The sequence below is a fragment of the Heteronotia binoei genome, chromosome 10 (assembly GCF_032191835.1).
Source record: "Heteronotia binoei isolate CCM8104 ecotype False Entrance Well chromosome 10, APGP_CSIRO_Hbin_v1, whole genome shotgun sequence".
NCBI classification, from domain to species: domain Eukaryota; kingdom Metazoa; phylum Chordata; class Lepidosauria; order Squamata; family Gekkonidae; genus Heteronotia; species Heteronotia binoei.
In genome coordinates, this window is record NC_083232.1 from 33,505,850 (window position 1) to 33,531,116 (window position 25,267).

The window sequence follows — 25,267 nt, forward strand, 5'->3', positions numbered from 1 at the left end:
TTTCTATGTGCTTAGTACATTTGTTTGCAAATACAAGTTAGTCTCTGTGGATTGTTTTCACTTTATATCCTCAAGCTTGCATTTTAAATATATTAGATGTATAACTAAAAGGCATTACTCATGAATAGGGCTTTCTTAGCAAAATCCTAACATATACTTACTCCAAGGGATGCTTTACTCAAGATCATAATGCATCATGCATAGAATGATCACATTGTGATCATATGGGGCACATAGACCAGGAGTAACCCAATAGCTGCCACTTCTTGTTGGGAGACTTGCAATCATGTTGACATTGAAGGACACCCCCCAATTCAGTCACTTCATGCATCTGGTAAAGTAGACTATCAAAACTACAAAGCTGCTTAGTCTTTAAGGTGCTGAAGGCCACTTGTTTTTGGTACAGCAGAAAAAACCCCCACAACAGTTCTTCTAGAATTCACATAAGAGAAAATCCTGACATAGAGAATCCTTCTGAGTAGCAAACAGAGACAGAAATCACCATGCTTGATAACTGCATGTCTGTATCATGACATATGAATACACAGAATGCATGCATGAGGCACACTTGGCAAATGTACAGTGCAGTCCATGCACAAGTGATCATAAACTATGGTGAATCTACACATCACCACCATCAATATATCTAATTTTCACGATGACTCCAAATATGGATACTTAAATCCAATGACTGGGGCCACAGACAGACAAGATGGATCTTTGTACAAGCCTGAGAAAAGCTCCAGGTTTGGAAAGAAATAAAAAGATCAGACATGTAAAAGCAAATAAATTGGGGGAGTTAACCCCCTAGTGATAAAGGACCCCCGGAGCTATAAGAAATGGATGCCACAGTGGCTATTGCTAAGCAACCACAACAGAATGATCAAGCCTTCATTTCTGTCAGGAAAAGGCAATGAGAAGGAGCAGGGGCTTTTTCAGGGCTGTTTTGGCCTTTGGCAGAGGAATCACTGGGGCAAAGCCTGGCAGCATCCACTGTGTGACTTGCTGCTATGTGAATTGTGTGATTCACCCAGGTCAGCTATTTGCTACTGTTCAACAGCAACCACCCCACAAAATAAAATTGTGACAGAGCAGTTAGAGTTTCAGACTGGGATCTCAGAAATCCAGATGTGAATCACCACTGTGCTGTGGAAGCTCACTGGGTGACTTTGGGTCTGGGTGACCTTCTGCATTCTCAGCCTAACCTATCTCACAGGGTTGTTGTGAAGATAAAATGGAAGAGAGGAGGGTGCTTTGAGTGCCTATTGTGGAAAAAGGCAGGATACAAAGGGTGTAAATTAATATATTTAGTAGAAGATGGGAAGCATATAAAAAGTTGGCTGGTAGGTGCGAAGCAGAGAAGGGAACAGGGAAAGGGGAGAAGGCATGGGGGCTGCCAGGAGGAGGGAAAGAGAGAACAGTGTGAGGATACAGGGAAAAGTTAGGTGCCCATTGAAGTCTTTGCAGTTACTCCATAGCACAACTGAGCCCAGACTTAGCAGTTGGCACCACACAACCAGACTTAGCAGTTGGCACCACACAGCCAGAGTTCTCCTGGCTGTTAGGAGAGGGAAGAGGGGAAAGGTGAAAATGGGGGTAGGGTGAGACTTTCAAATTTCCTCTCTAGGGAGATTTGTCTGCCACCATCTATGGGTGACTTTTGCCAGCAGGCTAATACTTTTTTGTTTTGTCCAACATACCCACAATGACTGTTATTAGCTTTCTTTCTAGTACTATTTGTTTATGAGTTTTTAATTGAATTTTATATTTTAACTGAATTTTAAATATTTTACTGTGTTTCTGTTCACTGCCTTCAAGACCCTGATGGGTGGAAAGATGGCATGAAACTGTTTTAAATAAATAAAGGTTAGTAGGGTGGTGGGTGTGAAGGACTGAAGGAAGCAAGAAAAAAGGGAAAGGAACTGCCAGAGAAGGGAAAGAGGAAATACTGAGGGACAGGAAAATGAGATTCCTCCCTCACCAATCTTTGCTGGTTCCTTGTTTGTTATTAACTATTTTTTCACAGAGAGATGTATTTAACAGCCAGTCAGTTTGTGATGCTGGTGTTTCCTCACTGGAACTCCTGTTGTGTATTTCATCCTTGAAAAGCAGTTGTGAGAGGGGTCCAATCTGGAACAGAACCATGGTGTCAGGGAAGGCGGGGGAATTTCAGATTGGAGAAGGGATGCAAGGGGAAAGGGTTAACACTACCTGTCTTCAGCTATAGCACAGAACTCCGAAGTTACAGTATTGCACAGTGGTTAGAACATCAGATTAAAACCTTGGAGGCCCAGGTTCAAATTCCCACTCTGCCATGAAGTTCCCTATGTGGCCATGGGCCTCCTTCAGCCTAACCTACCTCACAGGGTTGCCTTCTAATCCTGAGGCTCCTGGAGAAAGGGTAGGACAACAAAGTGACAGATATGTAGTCTGGCTCTCAGAATTTAATTTTTAGTGAAACGGTGAATGATTTGTTATTACACTTGCCAACTTCATTTTGTGGATGCCTCATTGGGTGCACTTCTAATCCACTACAGCATGTTATGGGGGCAGCTGCTTGCTCAGCTTCTGAGAGCGAGACATTCAAGCTGCCTTTTAAAATGCACACACACACAGAGACCAATTTGTTATTAGTATTTGTCTTTTTTTTTATTCCATTGCTTTTTTAAATGCCCTAACAAATTCTTATATCTGCATGCTCACATCAGGCGTAGCTCATAAGTGCGCTCTCTAATACGAATATATTTAATGCCTCAGTCATACTGAGGAAAACATACACTAGGAAAACCAGTCAGACCCCTCCCAGTTTACTTCCCTACCGGAGTTGTTTTGTTTCATTTTTAAAGTCAAGGAAATCCTAATGTTGCCAGCCAGAGAGAATCCTCTTGCCTCCAAACACAGCAATTCACAATGTTATCATCTATGGCAGCACAGATATGAAAGGCACCTTTCCCAAATACTCCTTCCAGGCACAAATCTTTTAAACTATGCTTAGCTATTGTCTTTCAGAATCTTATATTAAGGACTTCAGTTATTAGATGCTGCTTAAAACAAATAATGTAATCACCTCTGTGGGCTGAAAACACACACAGAGACACAGGAGAAACTGCAAGTCAAGCCAACACACTCCTCTCTCCGAAGTTTTCATTTGGAAATAATAAAAGCCACTTACATTAATGCAATCACCACTTCTAGAGTGCACTCCACATGTCTTTTGCTTTCCAAATTTTAAAGGCTCGCTGTAGAACAAGACTTTCTCCTTGTATATATACCTTCTCAGGAGAAGATTTCATGGGTTCTTCAGAAGGCTCTTCAGTCTTTCAGCTTGCATGAAGCCTGGGTCATCTTGCCTCCCCCAGTACTCAAAACAGAGCTGCTTCAATAGGCTAAAGTACTTTTCCACATGACAAGCCTTCAGATTCTCCTCCCCTTGGAAATCGGTCACCAAACAGCAACACCCCCCACCCCCCAACATTGGCTTGTCATCCAGTCACAAACTGTGCAAAATACCAGCCTGGGCATCTGCTACAGAACAAGCCACATGTAGACCAGAGAAATCAACTTGAAAAAAGAAACGCAGCCCCAGAGAATCTTCTCAAGTGTGCGTGGGGGAAACAAACAACAAGCAAACAGATCTTATGAATGGATAAAAAGATTAAAAACAAAACTCTACCCAACTATGAAGAATCTCCACATTCACGGCACGCAGAATAAGCATGAAGTCTCAAATTGCTTATGTTTCAATAAACGGAAGATGCCAGAGGGCTAAAGAAAAACCTCGCCACCCATTTTATCAGAAGAGCTTTCAAAACCAGAACAGCCTGGTTTGCTTGCAACTCATGAAGTGGGGAAACATCTCCTGCCGCAAAGTAGAGGCCCTGTCTACTAATTAACTAGTTACCTTAGCTGCTTTGCCAGGCTGAACTTTGGGCAGCCGTCATAAATCAATTCCACTGCTATCTGCAGAACATTACACAAGCAATTAAGCTGGGTTGGGGAAAAAAAGTAAAATAAAAAAGCAAGCGTTAACACATTTATTTCAAACAATAGCTGAGTCACCCTCTTCCTCTGTAAGGAAAGTCCTTGCTGTGCAAATACATACACATACACTCAGGTAGGTAGCCATGTTGGTCTGAAACTACAGAGCAAGATTTGAGTTCAGGGGCACCTTTAAGACCAACAAAGTTTTATTCAGGTTATAAGCTTTTGTGTGCACGCACACATCTTCAGATGCATTGAAATGGAAGCTACCAGTCCATACAGAAAGGTAAAGGGTGACAGCAAACTAGCATACAATATAATGAAGGTGTCTGAGAGATGCAAGGACCGAACAGGAACAACAAGCTTAGTTTATATAGTCACCATTTGTTTGGATATAATTCTGGGGGGAAACATAAAATTGGGGATTGATGTGGAAATGTACCCTTCTTAATTGTGGAATGCTGAGATTCCAATAACTTCTAATTCAGCAAGTTCCCTTTTCAGTCCGTTCTTGAAGTTCCTTTGCAATAAAACTTCTACCTTGAGGTCACCCACTGAATGTCCTGGAAGGTTGAAGTGTTCTCCTACAGGTTTCTCAGTTTCATGATTAAGAATTCTTAAATTGACAAAGTTATTACAACACTTAGAGCAAAACAAAACAAAAAAGCCCCAGGACTGAACAGTGGTATTGGTTTCTTATCTCACTACATATGCTAATCTCCTTTAGTCCTTACATCTGTATTCTTACCAAGAAGGGCCATATATCCTCTTTATTTCATTGGATTTTTATTGTCATTAGAATGGTAGATTGGAATATTGATTGTAATGTAATGCAATGAATAGTAAAATGTAATGTAATTTGGAATGGAGGATTGGAATGCATTTCTCTAGTCTGGTGAGAGAGGAGATATAACACTGCACAACCAATCACCCCATCTTAAAGAAAAGGATGCTGTTAGTTACCTCCATGCTTGAGTGGACAGTGCATCACAACAGAGTCTCAGTTAATTACTGCTTGTCACACACATACACTGACATATGCATATTTTTACAATGTAACAGAATCAGCTGATGAAACTCATTCCCACAAGGTGTGACTATAAGTGTAAAGGTAAAGGTAGTCCCCTGTGCAAGCACCAGTTGTTTCTGACTCTGGGGTGATGTCGCAACATGATGTTTTCACGGCAAACTTTTTGTGGGATGGTTTGTCATTGCCTTCCCCAGTCACCTACACTTCTCCCCCAGCAAGCTGGGTACTCATTTTACTGACCTCAAGAGGATGGAAGGCTGAGTCAACCTTGAGCCGGCTACCTGAACCCAACTTCCTCTGGGATTGAACTCAGGTCGTGAGGAGACCTTGGACCGCAGTATTGCAGCTTACCACTCTGCACCATGGGGCTCCTCGACTATAAGTGTAACTGGCTTTAAAAAGTTACTTATTATTAAAACAGGCACCTGTATCTCTGGCTAATAACTACTGATGCTCAAAATCAAAACCTCTCTTTTCAAAGTCTACATAGGTGGTTGAGGTTAACTCTGGGACAGGTATCTCGCTCATGCCCTGATTAGGAATCAGGCTGGCCACAATCATGGAATGCTGAACCAGATGGACTAGCAGCTGTCCTGGCATCGCTATTCTTCTGTTTTCGTGGGTTGGCATAATTGTTTTTTTTGTAACAACACCCAGGGCAACAGGTTTGCTCCATTTACTTATCTCCATTGTTTGTTTTACACTGCCTACTTGTCATTACAATCAGGAGTTTATGGATTCCTTAAGAGTAAAGGGACAAGGCTAAAGCAAGATAAAAAGTGAATGAGCTTTTCTAGCATACAACAGGGCTCACTAACCTTTTCCTTAATGAGAGCTACTTCTGAATAATGAAAAACATCCCAAGCTACTTCCCTTTTTCATCCAATTACCAAGTCTTAGGAGAGTTCTATCCTAGAAACAGAACACTGACAAAGAAGAGCACCAAAATGTAAGGACAGATCTTTCTACCATCTTTTCCTGCGTCTTTTGGGGATACATCAGCTATTCTGCAGTAGCTGGAGAGCAAATGGTAGCTCATGAGTCACCTGTTGGAGACCCCAGCATAAAATAATTTCTAAAATTAATCCTCTCTTTTTTTAATCACAGAGATTAAATACTGGTATAACTGAGGGGTATGTATGTGTGACGCTATCATATGACTCTAAAGGAGAGGCATCTTCCTGAGGGAGCTATCATGCCACCTTAATTCATAAGAACATAAGAAGAGCCCTGTTGCATCAGCCCAGTGGCCCATCTAGTCTCAACATCCTGTTTCACACAGTAGCAAACAAGTTGCCCTCGAAGGCCAGTGAATGGGGCAACCCACCTGCAGTTGCCTCCTAGCACTGGGTTTCAGCAGTTAACTGCCCCTGAATATGCTTCATTGTGGCTAGAACGGTAGTCATTGATGGACTTATCTTCCATGAAACTGTAACCCTCTTTTAAATCTTTCTATGTTCACAGCCATCACTATCTATAGTAACAGTTATTTCCCAAATTTAACTGCTCAATGAGTAAGGAAGTACCTCCTTTTGTCCATCCTGTATCTATTGCCCATCAGTTTCAGTGGGTGCCCCTGAATTCTGGTATTATGGGAGAAAAAGCTTCCCCTGGCTAGTGCACTATCTGATATTTGATGAAGTGGCAACTGCTTTCTCTCTCTCTCTTTCTGTATAAAGTGCTATCAAGTCACAGCTGAATTATGGTGACCCCCTACAAGGGGCTTTCAAGCTAAGTGAGATGCAGAGGTGGATTTCCATTGCCTTCCTCTGCAGAGTCTTCCCTGCAGTCTTCCCTTCAAAGTACTGACCTGCTTAGCTTCTGAGATCTGAGACTGGGTTATATCATGCTGCTTTCCCTTCCAACTGCCTTCTATGCTTAACTGAATTTCCCGCCCCCCCTGCCTCCAATAATGGTAGGATCAGGTCTATTCAGATTCAAAACCATGTCCTCCTCCTGCCCAGACTTACCACCTCTTGTCTCTTGACCACCAGTATGAAGTATCTGGACAAGCATTAGCAAATGACTTGCAACCTTGTTCCATCCTCCCAGAGCTCCTGGTGAAATTCCAATGTTTCCAGCCTTGGAAAATGTTGAAACGGGCCATCTTGAACCAATCAAACATGAAAAAGAGCTTGGAAGCACTAATATTTGGGCACTTTTTGTGTAGAGTCCTTGCTTTCTTGGAGGCCCTGTTCTCCTATGCCTTTCATCTGATGAGCCCCAAGATTAACAAAAGCTTTCCTATTGAAAGGAAGGCACACTCTCAGTCTTATAGTTGTGTAAACAGTTTCTGGGAGCAAGAATTAAATGGCTCAGCCCTGGAGCTCAGTGGGAACAGTTACTGGACTGGTTATAATATCCATTGTCAAAAGTAGGGACAAGGAGTGGGTAAGTGTTGGGGCTCCAGTACGTGGAACTAGCAATCTGAGGCATACCAGATGGGGATCAAGACTAGACACCATTTCTCTATTCTGGCAAAAAAGAACAAATCAGGAAGACCAGTGTTGTGTCCGGCGTTCATCCCGGAAAGTACAGCACAGTGCACCTGTGGGCGGTGCCTGGAAGGGATGAACACAGCCTGCCTATGACGATCAGCGGCGGGAAGTTTAACTGGCCAGGATTGGACCTGACCAGGAAGAAGGTTGTTCTGGGAAATGTATATAACAGGGGACCCGGCCCCGCCATGTTTTTTGTGTGATGTACTTGCTAATAAAGCATGTTGTCATCTGAACGTCTCCAACTTCCATACCACATGGCGCCACAGCCATCCTGTCTCCCACGCAGGCTTCCGTACATTACACGAGACAGCAGAGACAAGCTGAGTCCACCGCCGAGTATCTTGCTGAGCTCCGTGGCTTAGCCCTGAGATGCGATTTCACGGGTGACCTGGAAGAGATCCTGCTGGACTGATTCACAGTTGGTGTCCGGGATTATATACTGAACAACGTGCAAGGTTATGTATAAATGCAGATCTTACAGATGAAATGATAATTAGTAAAGGTACAAGACAAAGTTGTCCGCTTTTGCCATTGTTGTTTATAATGACTCTTGAAATCTTATTGATGCAAATACAAGATGATGAAGAAATAGAAGGAACGAGAATTAAAGGATTTACTTATAAATATAGAGCGTATGCAGACGATATAATGTTTATAAATGAAAATCCTACACGTAACACCTTTGTTATTGGCTAAAATACAAAATTTTGGAGAATTGGCGGGATTTTATATGAATAAAGAAAAATCAAAACTTTTATGTAAAAATATGCAAGTGAATAAACAAAAGGAACTGCAGAGACTAACAGGATGTGAAGTTACTTCTAAAGTGAAATATTGGGGTGTGGAAATAACAATGAAGAATATTGACTTGTTTAAAAATAACTATGAAAAGTTATGGCGTAAAATGGATGAAGATATGATAAAGTGGAACAAGCTTAATTTGTCATTGCTTGGAAGAATAGCTGCAATTAAGATGAACATTTTACTGAGAATAATATATTTATTCCAAACTATTCCGATTGTGAAAGACAGAAAACAGTTTAATAAATGGCAAAGGAAGATTTCAGAATTTGTATGGGCTGGGAAGAAACCAAGGATCAAAATGAAAGTTTTAATAGACGCTAAAGAAAAAGGAGGATTCCAGTTACCAGATCTAAGACTATACCATGAAGCAGTTTGTTTAGTGTGGATAAAAGAATGGATGACGCTATTGAATAAAAAACTTTTAATGTTGGAAGGTTCTGGAAATAAATTTGGCTGGCACGCTTATATGTACTATGGGAAGAAAAAGATGGATGGTCTTTTCTCTCACCATTACATAAGAAATAATTTGTTAAGTATCTGGATGAAATATATGAAATATGGTGATGAGAGAAAACCACTATGGATAGCTCCAGCAGAAGTAATAAGAATAACATCTGTTTCAGGAGAGAGAAAATGGATGTCATGCAGTCAACTATTAAAAATACAAAGCGGTAAAATAGAGTTCAAAACTGCTGAGGAATCGAACTATAAATATGATTGGTTTCAAATGCAACAAATAAAGAGTTTGGTGGAAAGTGATCTCAAAACTGATGGAATAAGACGAGAACAAACAGAAATGGAAAAAGTTCTGTTTGGAGATAATGAAAAATTAATCTCGAAAATTTATAAGTTACTTTTAAAATGGTCTACGGAAGATGAAGTAGTGAAATCACAAATGATTAAGTGGGCAATTAATGTAAATAAAGAAATACAGATGGATACGTGGGAATATCTGTGGAAGAACTCTATGAAACTCTCAACATGTCAGAGTATCAAAGAGAACTGTTTTAAGATGATATACAGATGGTATATGACTTCTAAAAAGTTGGCAAAGATGAACAATAAGATGTCAGAAAGGTGTTAGAAATGTAAAAAACGTGAAAGTTCTTTCTACCATATGTGGTGGACTTGTGAAAGAGCGAAGAATTATTGGCAAATGATTCAACAAGAGATATCTAAGATCTTGGGATACGAATTTAATAAAGTTGCAGAGACTTTTATGTTGGGATTCAAATGGAAAAATTTCCAAAAGAAGATAGAACTTTAATCTGGTACTTGCTCTCAGCTGCTAGGACATTGTATGCGCAGTTGTAGAAGCAAGAAAAAAATACCAGAGAAATGGGATTGGATTATAAAAGTTATGACATGGAGTGAAATGGACAAGTTAACAAGAACCTTAAGAGACTATGATTTGGAAGTATTTAAGATGGAGTGGAAAAAGTTCAGAAGTTACGTAGAAAAAGAGTGGAAAATAAAAGGACATTGGACAATTTTTGATAATGACTAAGTATAAGAGGGAGGAGGATTTTAATTTTGGTTCTTAATAAGTAAGGGTACCTTTAATATTAATATTTTAAGTTTAATAATAAGTTTTTATTTATACCCCGCCCTACCCGCCGAAGCAGGCTCAGTACACCAAAGTTTAGTACACCGGAGGGGGGTCAAGTAACGGGGGGAGGGATGGGTAGAAAGTAATATATGGGATAGAGGGGGAAAGTAGTTATTAATGATGTAAGAAACTGACTATGTTACCATATGTTACTAATAAATTGTTTGAAATAGCACAGTTGGTGTCCGGGAGGAGAAAATGTGCCAAAAGTTGCTAGCATACAAGAACAAAGACATTGACCTCACGAAAGTGCTCCGACAGGCAACCACCTTCGAACAGATGCACACCAGCCCTTCCGCACACCAGGCCGCCACTGCCTCGATGTCAGACAGTTGCGACAAGGATGGGGCACACCAGCTTCGCCACCAGCCATGCAGCAGGCTGAAAACACCAAACCGACCACGGGCTGCGGAGAAGCCAAGCACCAAGTGTGCCAGCTGTGGGGACCCACATGAGTCCCTACCGTAACGCAGACTGCAGAAGCTGTGGAAAAGTGGGCCACCGCCCGAGTTTACAGGGTCAGAACCAACAGGTGGCCTCAGTCCACACACCACGACGCGACAGACGCACACACGACGGATGCAAACAGCATCCAGGTAATGAACTTGCCCCAGGACACCCCCGACAAGGTCAAAGTGCAGGTCTTGATTGAGGGGAGTCCCTGCCTGACGGAATTGGACACAGGATTCTCCATCTCCATTATTTCAGAGGAGACCCTCAGTAAACTCTGCCCCCACAACCAGTTGGCCCTGTGGCCCACGGAGTTCATATTGCGGGACTTTCAAAAGAAGCCAGTGCAGATTATGGGGTGGGCCAGAATTAGGGTGGAGTTCATTTAAAGGGGCCCTGGACATACTTGTGGTAAAGCGCCAGCTCACCACCCTATTGGGATTCGCTTGGTTTAAGCCCCTGGGCATCAAAATTGTAGGGGCGGACCACATACAGGCCCACAATTTTGACCAAGTGTGCTGGGAGTTCCCAGAAGTATTCACAGGGGCTCTGGGAACGTACACGGGTTGCAGCTGGACCCCACAGTTAGGCCCTTAAGGCTGAAGGCTTGGCGGGTTCCGTTTGCACTTAAGCCAAAAATCGAAGCCAAACTGGACCGCCTCGTGGCCCAGGGGGTGCTAGAGCCCAACTCTCATGCCACTTGGGAAATCCCCATAGTCACCCCAGTCAAGCCGAACGGGGACGTGCGCATCTGTGCAGACTACAAATGCACAATTAATAAAGCACTACAGGACCACCCATACCCCATCTCGGTGGTCAGCCATGTCTTCACCTCCCTGGCCAGTTCAAAGATTTTCAGGAAGTTGGATTTGGCCCAAACATACCAACAACTTCTGGTGGATGAGCAAACGGCTGTGGTCCAGACCATCATTACGTATTGGGGTGCTTTCAAGGTGTGGAGGCTACAATTTGGGATCAGCGTGGCTCTGGGAATTTTCCAAAGCTTAATGGACTCTCTCCTTAAAGGGATTCCCAATGATGTTTTGATAGCGGCACCCGATGCCGACGAGTTCTGCCGCCACCTTCGAGAGGTGCTCCGCTGTTTCCAGAATGCGGGTCTCAAGGTGAAGCAGGAGAAGTGCTCACTTGGGGTGCCAAGGGTGGAGTTCTTGGGGTTTGCGGTGGACGCCGCAGGAATTCACCCAACGGCCAACAAGACCAGGGCGATAGTACAGGCCCAGGCCCCCATGTGCAAAGCAGAGCTACAAAGTTTTTGGGGGCTCCTGAACTTTTACCACTCATTCTTGCCCCACAAAGCAACCCTGGCCGAACCCCTACACAGACTCCTAGATAAGGGCGCCCCATGGATCTGGGGAAAAAAGCAGGCCGTGGCCTTCCAGGCAGTCAAGGACATCTTGCTTTCAAATGAGGTACTCCACCATTTTGACGAGTCCCTCCCCGTGATTTTAGCATGCGATGCTTCCCCTTATGGAGTGGGCGCCTTCCTGGGCCACCAACTCCTGGACGGTAGAGAGGTCCCCGTGGCTTATTACTCTCACACGTTGACCCAGACTGAGCACAACTACGCACAAATAGATAAGGAGGCATTGGCAATCGTGGCGAGCGTATACAAATTTAATGACTACCTGTATGGTAGGCGCTTCACGATTGCCACAGACCACAAGCCATTGTTTGGCCTACTCACCCCAGACCGCCAGACACCGCAGATCCTGCTGCAGAGGGTTCTGTGGTGGAACGAGTTCCTCAACTCATACACCTACAAGCTTGTCTACTGCCCCGGCAAGGCAATGGGCCACACAGATGCCCTCATTCACCTTCCGCTACCGGAGATGGACCCTGATCCGACCCCGGCTCACCATGTGATGCTTCTGGAGTCTCTACTGGAGTGGCCCCTCCACGCAGTGGAGTTAGCCAGGTCCACGGGCAGAGACCGCATCCTTGCACAAATTTCAGACTGGGTGGGGAGGGGTTGGCCCACAGGCAAATTGGATGCTGAATTCAGACCATTTGTTTCCTGCTGGGAAGAACTCTCCTTACACAAAGGGTGTATTCTTTGGGGCAGCAGGGTGGTGGTCCCTCCCCTACTCCGGAAGCAAGTGCTCAAAGCCTTGCGCAAGACGCACCCGGGGATAGTGTGTATGAAAGCTCTGGCCAGGAGCTATGTATGGTGGCCAGGAATGGATGAAGAGATAGAGGGGTGGGTTAGGAGGTGCCTGGCCTTCCAAGAGTCCTGGTCAAATCTACCCGGCACCCCTGTTCACCGCTGGGAATCCAATCAGGTGCCATGGTCCTGGCTACACTTAGACTTTGCGGGGCCATACCAGGGGCAAATATTCTTTATCTTGGTGGATGCTTACACAAAGTGGCTGGAGGTCATCCCAGTTGCTTCCATCTCCACTGCGGCCGCAGTCTGAGCCTTATGGAGGGTTTTTTGCACCCATGGAATCCCTGACACTGTAGCGATGGACAACGGCACTGCATTTACCTTCCGGGAGTTCCAGGAATTCCTAAATAGGTACCTCATCTGCCACATACGGTCTGCTCCCTTTCACCCGGCCACTAATGGCCAAGCAGAGCGCATGATTCGCACAACCAAGGAGGCCCTGGGTCGCATAGTCCAAGGGGGTTGGGACCACCGACTGTCTGCCTTCCTGTTTGGGAACAGGATCAACCCCAACCCGGCTACGGGCGTAAGCCACCCGGCTCAATAGGTTACACCCCAAACGGGCCCCCAACCTCCGCAGATCCCTCGAGACCAGGGAGGCCACTAGGCGGTTCTTTCCAGGGGATCCATTCTATGATAAGAACTTTGCGAGAGTGGATACCAGCTCGGGTGCTGCGGCTCACCGAGTCCTGCTCATACAAGGTCTTGTTGGAAGGGGGGCAGCTCCTCCGCAGACACATAGACCAACTCCACTGCCGCACCCTGCTGGAGGAACTGGCAGGGCCAGGGGGAGTGGGGAATGGGGAGAGAACGGGGTTGCTGCAAGAAGCAACCCTGCCGAGCTCGCCGGGTTCGCTGGCGGAGCAGTACAGGGCGGGATAGATACCCCCGCAGGCTTGAGACAACGCTCTGTCGACCACGACCCAAAGCAGGGAACCAGTGGTTACAGAACCCCAGGCAGTAGCCCCAGCTCCCCAGATTGAACCTCGACAGTCGCTCAGAGAGCAGCAACTGCCCACTCATTTGAAAGACTATGTATCTTGAATTAGGGGGGGAGGAGTGTTGTGTCCGGCGTTCGTCCCAGAAAGTACAGCACAGCGCACCTGTGGGCGGTGCCTGGAAGGGACGAATGCAGCCTGCCTCTGATGATCAGCAGCGGGAAGTTTAACTGGCCAGGATTGGACCTGACCAGGAAGAAGGTTGTTCCGGGAAATGTATATAGCAGGGGACCTGGCCCCGCCATGGTTTTTTTGTGATGTACTCGCTAATAAAGCATGTTGCCATCTGAATGTCTCTGACTTCCATACATTACAACCAGCCATGCCAGCAAGAAAACCTCTTTGCACTGACAGAGGAAAGAAAGTAGAATGGTACTCTGACAAGAGTGTGAGGGAAAAGTTGGATTCAGATTTGGTTCTTTTGTTGCTTTAAAAATGTGTTGACTTCTTTAATATTGGAGTTAAAACTAATTGTATTGGGAAATCAATCCAACAGGTGTGGGTAGCACTATTTAAATAAAGTTATAATGGATAGATTCAGACTGCTCCTGACAGATTTAGACAGGATTCTTGGGGTTCTGAAGACCATTTGGATCCTTGTCCCTTGTGGCTTGTAAGATCTTGCCATTAATAATCATAAATTGATCTCAGACAGAGGGCACATTTCCTAAGATACTGAAGAATACTTCTGTCACAGAATGCTTATTTCCCCAGTTATGATCCTGATATAGTTATACACCAGTGTCCAAATTACAATTAGGTGGGTGGTAATGGCAAAGCAACTTCAGGTACTCCTGGATGACATATCCACCCTTGTCCTATTTCAATGTGGCTTCAGGCTTGGTTTTGGAACACAGGTAGAATTAGTAGACTTGGATGACAGTCTCCATTGACAAATGGATGGAAGAATACCTCTACCGATTTTGCTAGAATTGACAGCAGTTTGGTCATAGTAGACTATTTGATTTTGTCTGTGTACGAGATCTGTTTGAAGGATACAGTACTCCAGTGGTTTCAATCTTTTCTGTTGTTTCAGACTCTGAGAATGGCAATTGGACATACTAAGGTGGCTCTCTGGGAGCTGAAATGCAGGGTGCCCCAGGGGATAATCCTATCACCCATTATATTTAATGCATATGTTAAACCTTCCAATGAGACTGTACAGAGATTTGGGGTAGAGTAGCTTCAATATGCTGATGACACCCAGCTCTATATTTCATTAACTAAGCAACCAGAATCTGCTGTATCTGATTGGAGCATTGCCTGGATGCTGTGATTAAATGGCTAACGAAAGACGAGCTGAATCTGAATGTAGACAAGGCCAAGGTGATGCTGGATGGGAAGGCTGATAGTTTGAGGGGATCTGTCATACCAACATTGTATGGGGCAACACTATCATCGGTAGACCAAGTAAACAGTTCGGGGTCCTGTTAAACCTGGCCCAGTTGATGTAGAAATAGCTCAAATGTTGCTAGGAGAGCCTTTGTTCACTTGAACTTGGTTTATAATCTGACCCCTTGACGACACTCAACCAACCTTGCCATGCTGCAATATCAATAGAAAGGCAGGATATACCGTAAAAGCAATAAAACCTACTACAAAGTGCTGAATACGGGGCTTCCCCTAAAGACAACCCAGAAACTACAGCTGGTTCAGAATATAGAGACACGCCTTCTAAGACAACATGACCAGTATTTTATACCAAATCCAGAGCATTGGCTGCCTATTTGCAATGGCTGCTGATTTGTTTCTGGACTAGTCTAAGTGGCTTGAGGGCCCCCCATCTTTGTGCAAGTTCCTCCTTTCCATCCTTTCCTCTAGGAGGTTGAAGATGGCAGTGACTTTTCTCAGGGTTTACAATGACAGCCCCAAAGAGCTGCCAAGGGAAATTTGGTCCATTCGATTATTTTCTGTTTTTTTCCTGTAGGATGCAGCAAGTGATCCTTCTTAAGACAACCTTTAGTTTAAGCTAATCAGATGACTCAACTGATATGATCTTTTAAGCAGACAACTACAAGTCTCAAGTTTTAAACTTAAAGTTTTTTAAAACTATTATTTATTGTTGTAAACCACCTCAGGTTTGTTAGTTGTAAAGCAAGGTGGCATATAATTATTTTAATATGTAAAGATATGAACACACACCGACTGAATTTCAGTCAGTAAACTGTACATGCCTCATCTCTTATCAAGACAACAAGTCAGGTTTGTTCACTTACTGGCGTCAACTAGTAGGAGGCTCTGTTTTGGGCCCTCAGGCTGGCTACAAACTGTGAGGAAAACCACACAGTTCCACAATAGTGGTGTCTCCAAGCAGGCTGTAACAGTGGCCAGGCCAGAGTCTCTACAGGGCATTCTGAGGGCCCAGGGCATGTTTGGATGTCCCAAGATACAGCGATCTTGCTGAAGATCTGGGTTTGGTAGTCAGTGGTTGGGAAACCTCTTGGGAGTTCTAACCTTGAGTTGTATGATGGAAGAAAGGCAGGATATAAAAGCAACAAAACCTAAACAAATATTCTGAACCAGGAGAATCATAGTCATCTCTTCAGCAGCAGACACACCAATGTTGTTTCCCTTCATTTCCCCTCCCCTCAAATGAGTCTATACAAAGTGGCTACACAAAGCATCGCCTCTAATTGTTTGCTGCGGGTCGTGAGGAGCAGCTGCCTCATGTTCTAGCAGAGGAGTGGCAAAAGGGTCAGCAACACAATCCCCAAATGCTGGCATGTGTGCTGCTGTTACCGTGGCAACGCGAGTTCATCTGCCACTATCCTCAATCAGTGTGATTTTGCCCTAGCACAGAAGAGGGGTCAGGCTATGTCAGGTCAAATCAGATCAGACCTCCATGTCAGGATATGTGGGTCAAGCTTTCAAATACCAGCAGACAGATTTGAACAACAAAAAATGGAACAGAAAGGAATACTTCATCTGATAACCACTAAGGGCTGCTATAGGCCTCATCCTATACGGGGCTGTAGTGACGGCAAGAGGTGAATGGCAGGCTCAAACACCCTTCCATGAATTCTTCTGGTCTCCACTGAGTATGGATGGTCCCAATTTTCTGGTGCCTGGTCAATCACTGACCCAATTTTCCACCTTGTTAAAATTTTCTTAGATTGGTTTCCTGGAGCTGTTTTTGTCATTTGTTAGGTTTCAGTTTCCAACCTCAGAATTTCTAGAAGTTAAATCTCTTGATTGGATAAATGGATGAATTAGATAGATAAATTTGAACTGATAACTGTTGTTTTCAGTGCACATTAACACTAAGGGCTGAACTCTATGATTCCTTTCTTCCCAGACTTCATCTAACAGAGAAAGATTTCCTTCAACAAAGATTTTCTCTCATCAAAGGAAGCCTTTCTTCATCAAAAAATGTCAGAGTACATATTTCTCTCTTAAAGGTTGTACCGAGAGAGTCATATGATCCAGCTGAGTAGAAGGGAATTCACAGGATCCAACCCTATAGTCTTATCCAGGCTAAGGTTTAACTCAGCTCTACATTAAATCAGTTATCTACAGCATACAGTAGGAAGATATGACTATTTTCAAAATACCGTATTTTTCGCTCCGTAAGATGCACCTGACTATAAGACGCACCTAGTTTGTAGAGGAGGAAAGCAGGAAAAAAAAATATTCTGAACCAAATAGTGTAATCAAGATTTAATGAGTGATAAAGTTTATTTTTTTTAATGAAATGTGCCCCCGGCAGGCAGCATTCATAGTACCTCAGACAAGCCCAGCCGTTGAATGGAGAGTAATGCGCATGCGCACTGCTGTCCCTGCTGTCTACTAGGAAACGCAAACTCTTCTCCAATCAGCGCGGCAATAACACAGCCAGCAACAGCACTCTTCTCCAATCAACGCAGCAATAACACAGCCAGAAACAGCACTCTTTTCCAATCAGCGCGGCAATAACACAAACTCTTCTCCAATCAGCACGGCAATAACACAGCCAGCAACAGCACTCACTCCTCACTTGCAGCCTTCCCTCCTCCTCTGTACGATCTCCTCCTTCTTGGCCGGGACCCGCTTCTCCACGCTGCCACCATGGAATTGTAAGTTTCCTGCCTGGACCCGCTCTCCTTCCATGTAGTCCTTGCTTTCAGATCTGGCTGCAGGCTTCCCCATGGCATCATTAAGGTCCCCAACGTGCACACTTTTTTGCAGTATTTGCTCCACCTTTTTTTGGGGGGGGGGGAAGTGCATCTTATGGAGCGAAAAATATGGTAGATTGATAACCAAAGAACAAGCACTCTCTTGACTTTTAAATCCATGGTGGCTATGCTGCTGCAAAGTAAAGCAATGCAGAAGAGAGAAAGCCTTCAGCAATATGCAATAGGGTATGTGTGCAGGCATGAGTGTGCATGCATAAAATTGCAGTCAGAGATTTTAGATGTGGGGAGTGAGGTAAATCTGTCCTATTTCATTGCTGTAATGTTGGCTAGTACACCCTTGCTGATCACATGTAGCAGACTGAATATAAATTGATGCCTATATGAATAAATGTCTGCATGAATGGAGTCTACTAATGAAATCTGTCCTTCCTCGGGTTGCCAACTTCCAGGTGACTGGAAAAAACCAAACAGTTCCATGATAACCAGCCTCACAAAGAAGGAAACATATAGACAAGAAATAGAAAATACTTATTAATACTAAATAACACTCTTATAACAAATTATTTCCAATATCATATCCTGACATCCAAAACACCAATCTAAAGTGCAACAGAAGGACAAAAACGAACCATTTAAAGGCAAAGAGTCCTGAAATATTTCAGAATTTCAAAGCCCCTCAACTTCAAAGGAAATCTCGGTCCAATTTTCCTGAAGAGTCCATATGATGGTAGAAAATCCACTCTGTCCAATATTTCTTGTACACAGCAGTCTTGAAACACAGCAATGAAGTAATACTTTTATGTTCCCTCCAGGTGAGGCCTGGGGATCTCCTTGAAATTAGAACTGCTTTCCACACAAAAGAAATCAGTTCCCCTGGATAAAATGGCAGCTTCAGAGGGTGGACATCCATCTCTGCTAAGCTCCTCCCCCATATCTGAAGCAGGCTCCATCCCCAAATTTTAAGGAATTTAGCAACCTGGAATTGGCAAGCCTAGGGTTCCTGCCCCAATGGCTCTTGCGTTCAGGGCCTATGTGGCTTCCTTTGCAATATTCAATCCTATGTCAATAATCACTGTGGTGATGTGAAAAAACTAAGACCTGCCTAGATGAATACACAGTGTATGTGATTAAAGCACTGCAATGTTCCAGGAGGGTGCCAGATGTTTGGGGGCAATATTGAGAGGTGATGGAATCATGATTTTCAACCCAAATGATGGTATTATTGAATTTTGGTGCCAGTACTTCTCCCCAGTCAGGATGGTGCTCGCTACAGTCAATCAGTGTCAGGAAAGATAAACTCTGTTTGCTCAAACCGAGGCATACTTTCACAAGCTCACAACGCTGAAAGCCCCATCCAAAATGAGTTCTAAGGCTGACGTTCAGACAGATTTTTTAAAAATACCATTTACAGAATTAATCTCATTTTGTTGTCTTTAAAAACATATTATGACACAGTGGTATAAATAATGCATGAATTGATGGTGGCTGCTGCAGCTGTAATTCAATCTCAACAGTTTTGATAATACATACAAACCATTCAAGCATCACCCGCCATTTTAATTACTTTATCAGGAGCCCTCAAGCCCTGTCTATCTTGCCCTGCAATATCCGGAATTTAATTCGTTCCTATTAACTAGTTTTGAACACACTAATACTGAAAATAAGGCCTTCTCCCTCTGTGTCCTCCACATTGACACGCACAGAGGCAGCAAATGGCAGGGTAGGGCACCGTTCTGAAGGGTTACCAATACCTCAGGCTTTGTGAGGAATGGGCTACCAGTCACGAAAGATTGTCCAGATAAATCAGATAGTGAATTCTACACCAAACACTTCATATTGCTGGCCTCATTTTGTCCTTCCTCTGCAATATCTTCATTACTTTCCTTGAAGCATTGCAGTTTGGAACTAATTATTCTCTTCTACTATTTCTACAATTTGCTGTGTTTAAAAAATATATATGCCGTTGTCAGAACAGCGCAACGCTCTGATTTTCTTTTTATTAACTGGAAAGCCCTACAGACAGAAAAGAGAATGTTTGCAGCTTATTACAAAGGGAAAACAGATAAGCCATTAACAAAAATAATCATGTCGCTTTATCCCAGTCAAAGATGAAGAGAGCAACTCTGGAAAGGGGCAGGAAGCAGGGCTGGAAAAAGATATGCAGAGGCCCTGAACTCTGCCAGGTTTCCTAAGGTTCTCAACCTCCAGGTGGGTCTGGCATTCTCCTGGAATCTCCAGACTACAGAGATCAGTTCCCCTGGAGTCAATGATTGATTTGGAGGATGGACTTTTTGTCATTACACCCGCTGAGGTCCCTTCACTCCCCAAACTCCACCCTCTACAGGCTCCAGCCTCAAATCTCCATGAATTTCCAAATTCTGTATTGGCAACCATATAGAGCATGGTGGCCAAACTTGCTTAATGTAATGGACACATAGAATACACATCAGATGTTTGAAAGCTGCAAGACATGAATATCAGATGCTTGAGAGCTGCAAGACAAGAAGGGAGGGAGAGAGGCAAATAAATGGGGGAAGGAGGAGGGAGGGAAATGTGGAAAGAAAGCAACTTTAACTTTAACTACATTCTCCAAGCCATCAACTGGCTTGACTCAGATAAGTGATTTAAAGAGAGAAATGCCTTCTCCAAGCTGGCTGACAGGATGGCGGGGCTTTGAGAGCCACACAATACATGTGAAAGAGCCACAGTTTGGCCACCCCTGATATAGAGCATTATCAAAAAAGTGTTTATTCAGATTATGAGGCGCTTCTGATTCGGCCTCCAGTCTGCATGTTTGACACTCCTGCAACAGAACAAAGTTTGAGTCCAGTGGAAACCCCTTCACCAAAGTTTAATTCTGGGTATAAACTTTGGTGTGGAGGCACACTTCTTCAGATACATTCCTCTGCAGAGTCTTTCTTGCTGGATTCCCCTTGAAATACTGGCCCTGTTTCGCTTTTGAGATCTGCCAAGATGAGGCTATACCATGCTGCCTTCCCTCCCCATAACATCTAGCACTTCCTAAAAGCTCCTAGAGCTGGGTGAAGAGACAAAACTTTTATGACTCAAGGAGCAGGCAAAATTCTGTGTTCTGGGAGGCAGAGTTTAGGAACTGCTGCAAAACTATTCAACAAGTACACTATACAATCTACTGTGGGGGTGGCCAGCCAGTTTAGATAATGGATGGGGAGGAATGTGTCAGCAGTGTAGTGTCAACACCGAATTCAAACATCAATTTTAAAGAAAAACAACCATTGTTTAAGCAAGAAGACTGTGTCTCAGTGCCCAGGTCTACTGTCACCTTGACATCCTGTTTCAAGAACAAAGAATGTAGTAAATAATCTGGGGTACAAAATGTATGTGCACACTTGTGAGTAAGAATAGAGGATTCCAACCAGCCATGAGTAGGGGCATTGCCATCTTTAGGAGCAGGGGTGGTAAATGAGCTTGTAAACTCACTTCATTCCCAGGTTTGTTTACATGACCCAAGGGCTAAACAGGAGGCTGTAAGTAAGGTGAAAGGCAGAAGATAAATTCTAAAAGAAACAAGCAGATAAATGAGCCTGATAACAACTGTACATTTGTTAATTAGAGGAGTAAGGGTAGGATAGGGAGATTTTCAGAAAAACACATATTATAGGGAATGGCCTGACCTCCAAAATGGCAGCCACACCTCAAGTTATCCTATCCTTAGTTTGATGTATGGCTTGAATCAGATGCTAATACATCAAATGTTTTACCACCTCAACCAGTGACAACACGTAATGTGAAAATACAGTGTAATTACAACAGGACACAATATTACATTGTATTTACACATAATGGAAGGGGAGAACTCAACATGGTGACCACCACAGGTACAGTCCTGTGTTTCTTTAAATATGTTAGTAGGATATAAGATAACAACAATTGCAAGCATCTGGTATTTGCTGTTCCTGTGAACAGTGGCTGCCATTTCAGGACAACAACCAGAGATACCAATCACTAGGTGCTGAAGTAGGTCCTAAAAGTTCAATCAATATGTATTTACTTTTTTCTGTTTGTCTCAAAATAGAAGCCATTTTCTTCCTCCAGATCAACATGATGACTTCTTGAAATGTCCTGACAAAAGCCAAGTGTCTCTCATCTCCACTACCCATCCCACCTGTCAGCAGAGGAGGAAAGAAGCACCTATTTTCTCCTCTGTTCAATTCTCCAGTCTCTTTATCTCCATGTGTTCATTCACATTTATTCTGCAAAAGGTTACTAGGTTAAGTCAAACCTTTATTTAACATGTTTGTATCCCAACCTTCCTACAAGGAACCAAATGCCATATGGGATATAACCCTATTTTATCTTTCACAGCAACTCTGTGAGGTAAAAATAAAGAGGAGTCTTAAGGACTGACAAGATGTAGCTGCCTTGGGGGTCTTGACTAGGCAGAAAGGAGGCATACAAATGTTGTTAACTTTATTATAGCACACATTTTTTAATCAACTAGAGCCTGCCTTGTCAGACTGCCTGAAACTTCTCAGCAAGATTTACATTCAAAAAGAAATTTGAACTTATATTTTCCCACAATTCAGGTCCATATAGTTCCAAACTAGCATTTGCACTGTTAACATAAATATGACATCAGCAAGGAATCAAGCTGGTTTGGTATACAGGCAATTGTTGTCTCAAGAATTAAATAAAATCCAGAGCCTAGTGAGTGAATCTTTTGTGTGGTGAGCGAGAAGTTAAAAAGCTGTGAAATTTACAGTCAACCACCCGCAAGTACAAATTTGCGTGTGAACTCTCCAGGGTGAGAAGCAAACAAAATCTGAATTAAGATTTTAAACTTGTAAGTGCCTAGAAAATAACACATAATAAAGCTTGAGATCCTGTTGGGCACAGAAGGCAGGGTGTGTGGAGATGAACATACTCCTCCCCCCCACCCCCGGGAAAATGCAGGAGAACAATGCTTTTCCTGCATGTCATATCTCAGTGCAGCCATGGAGAAATTCATATGGGCAGCACATGTGGGTACAACAATAAACTCTCCCGACTGGAAATGTTGAAACAGATGTTCTACATGCAGTTGTGGCTAAATCAATGTGCAATCTCCTAATCCAGCATGCAGGCATGACAGGAAAACCTCAGAGGATTGAAAAGCTTAGATTTGGCCTCTTTGATGTCATGTGTCCATCTAAGTACACATCCTGTACCTGTGTTGTGGTGATTTGGGATTGGGAATCCGACTCCCAACCTTTGACAGGGTACCTTTGGTACCAGTAGTGAGGGTGGAGGCCCTAGGGGTTATCCAGGATCTCTGGCTTACTATGGAGGCCCAGGTTACCACCGTTGCAAGATCAGCCTCTTATCATCTTCGGCTGGTCAAGTAACTGGTTCCCTATTTCACTTCCCAGGACCTAGCTGTAGTCATCTATGCAATGGTTACTTCCAAGGCTGATTACTGTGCCTTGCTCTATGTGGGGCTGCCCTTGAACCTGACCCAGAAACTGAAGCTGGCGCACAATGCAGCAGCACTTGTGCTGACGGTAATGTCTGTGCAGGCTTACATTCAGCCATTGCTCCTTCAACTGCACTGGCTGCCTACAGAGTATCAGATCCAGTTCAAAGTTCTAGTACTGACTTTTAAAGCCCTATGCAGCCAGGGACCTGCATATCTCAGGGACCATCTCTTCCCATATGTGCCCCACAGAGATTTATGCTCAATCAATCAACACCTGGTTATTCTGTGCCTGAAGGACATCCAACTAGCCTCAACTAGGGCCAGGGTCAGCCTGGTGGAACAAGCTCCCATCTGAGATCAGAGTCTTGCGGGATCTATTGCAATTCCTCAGGGCCTGGAGCTGTTCTGCTGGGCTTTCAGTTGAGGCAGTGGACGCCCAAATCTCCATCTTTTGGCCTCTCCTGCTGTCAGCTCAGCCTAGTGGTTAGTAGCTCAACATCCCATGACACTGCTCAGAAGGTTTCTATCTGTGTTATTACTGTGGTAACTTTGCACTATAGTTTTAAGTATGGAACTTGAATTTTAAATGCCCGGATTTTTAAACCCTTATCTTCTGTTTCTCATCATGATATTATGTGACCTATAAGCTACCCTGAGCCTACCTTGTGGGGAGGGTGGGATATAAATAAAGAAAATAAAAGAAATCCCCCCCCCCCCCAAAAATGCTTCCATCAACCCTATGTTACAGGAGTCATACTCTAGGGTTGCCAAGTCCCCTGTGGCTGTTGGTGGGGGACTTTTTCTCATATGTGCACAGCATGCACAACATGATGTCATCACCTGGAAGTGACGTATTATGCCAGGCACATTGCACGGGGCACTTTAGGAATTCGCTTAAAACTCGATGGTTTTGCATGGCAACACTATGGCATAGAGTTTCCCCAAAAATTATTAGAGCATTCCTGCGCTAAAACACAGTTTCAAGTGAATTCCGAGAGCCAACATGCCCTGCGCGATACATCACTTCCAGGTGACATCATTGTGCCACACGGCGATAAGCTCTTTGGGGGGGGGGGCAGGGATCCCCCCTGTGGCTTCCTCCCTGCCAGCAGGTTGGGGTCTGCCAAACCGGGGGAATTCCACGGCAGGAACTTGGGAGCCTTAATTTACTCAGGCCCAAAACAGCTATATGTACAATACAATTTCTGCCAATATTCATACCCTTAACTGTACTACCCTAAACAGATTTCTAAACCCATTGACTTCAGCTGGCTTAAAAGGAGAGCTCTGTTTAGGATTGCATGGTCAGTTTATTTTATTCATATCCTGCTTTTCCTTCTAATGAGGACTCAAAATCATATGCCCCTCCTCCACTTTATTCTCACAACAATAGCAACCCAGTGAGATTGGTTAGACTGAGAGAGTCACCCACTGTGCCTCCCTCATAGCAGAGTGCACATTCAAACACAAATGCCCCAGGTTCTAATCCATCACTCCAACCACTGATGGACAAATTAAAATTGACAAATTACCAGGCCCAGATAGCATACATCCAAGAGTTCTAACAGAACTCAAATGTGAACCTGTGGATCTTCTGACAAAAATATGTGATCTATTACTAAAACCTGCCTCCATTCCTGAGGACCGGAAGGGAAGATCTTGTCTCACTAACCTTCTAGAGTTCCTTGGGATGTCAACTAACAATATCTCTTTAATTTTTTCAATACTTTGAAACCAAAGCTTTTGTATGAATGGACAAATCCACCAACAATATATATAATTTGCTATTTGGCCATATTGTTTATTACAAAACTGTGTAAAGGAAGAATCAATGTACTTAATTGTTGTTGGAAGTAAGTACCACCTAGTTCAAAGTTTTATTGATTGTAATCAGATAGTGAATATTTTTGAATGCAAACTTGTGTTAGAATGTAAAAACATAACAACATAAGAGAAGCCATGTTGGATCAGGTCAATGGCCCATCCAGTCCAACACTCTGTGTCATACAGTGGCCAAAAACCAAGTGCCATCAGGAGGTCCACCAGTGGGGCCAGGACAATAGAAACCCTTCCACTGTGCCCCACCCAAGCACCAGGAATGCAGAGCACCACTGCCCCAGAAAGAGAGTTCCAACGATAAGCTGTGGCTAATAGCCACTGATG

At 43.7% G+C, this 25,267-nt stretch overlaps 1 protein-coding gene across 11 annotated transcripts in view; it reads right to left on the reverse strand.

The window, feature by feature from the left end:
• Positions 1 to 25,267, reverse strand: part of KIAA1217 (KIAA1217 ortholog) — a 570,030-nt gene that overhangs the window by 60,519 nt on the left and 484,244 nt on the right. The window contains exon 1 of one of the 11 annotated variants that reach the window (XM_060248365.1): positions 3,273 to 3,528. The exons of 9 other annotated variants lie outside the window; for them this stretch is intronic. In XM_060248365.1, the coding sequence (XP_060104348.1) occupies positions 3,273 to 3,293 (21 nt within the window). In that variant the 5' untranslated portion in view covers positions 3,294 to 3,528. Of the gene's footprint in view, positions 1 to 3,172; positions 3,529 to 25,267 lie in introns of those variants that run through there. One more of the 11 variants, XM_060248366.1, reaches the window with a different exon arrangement.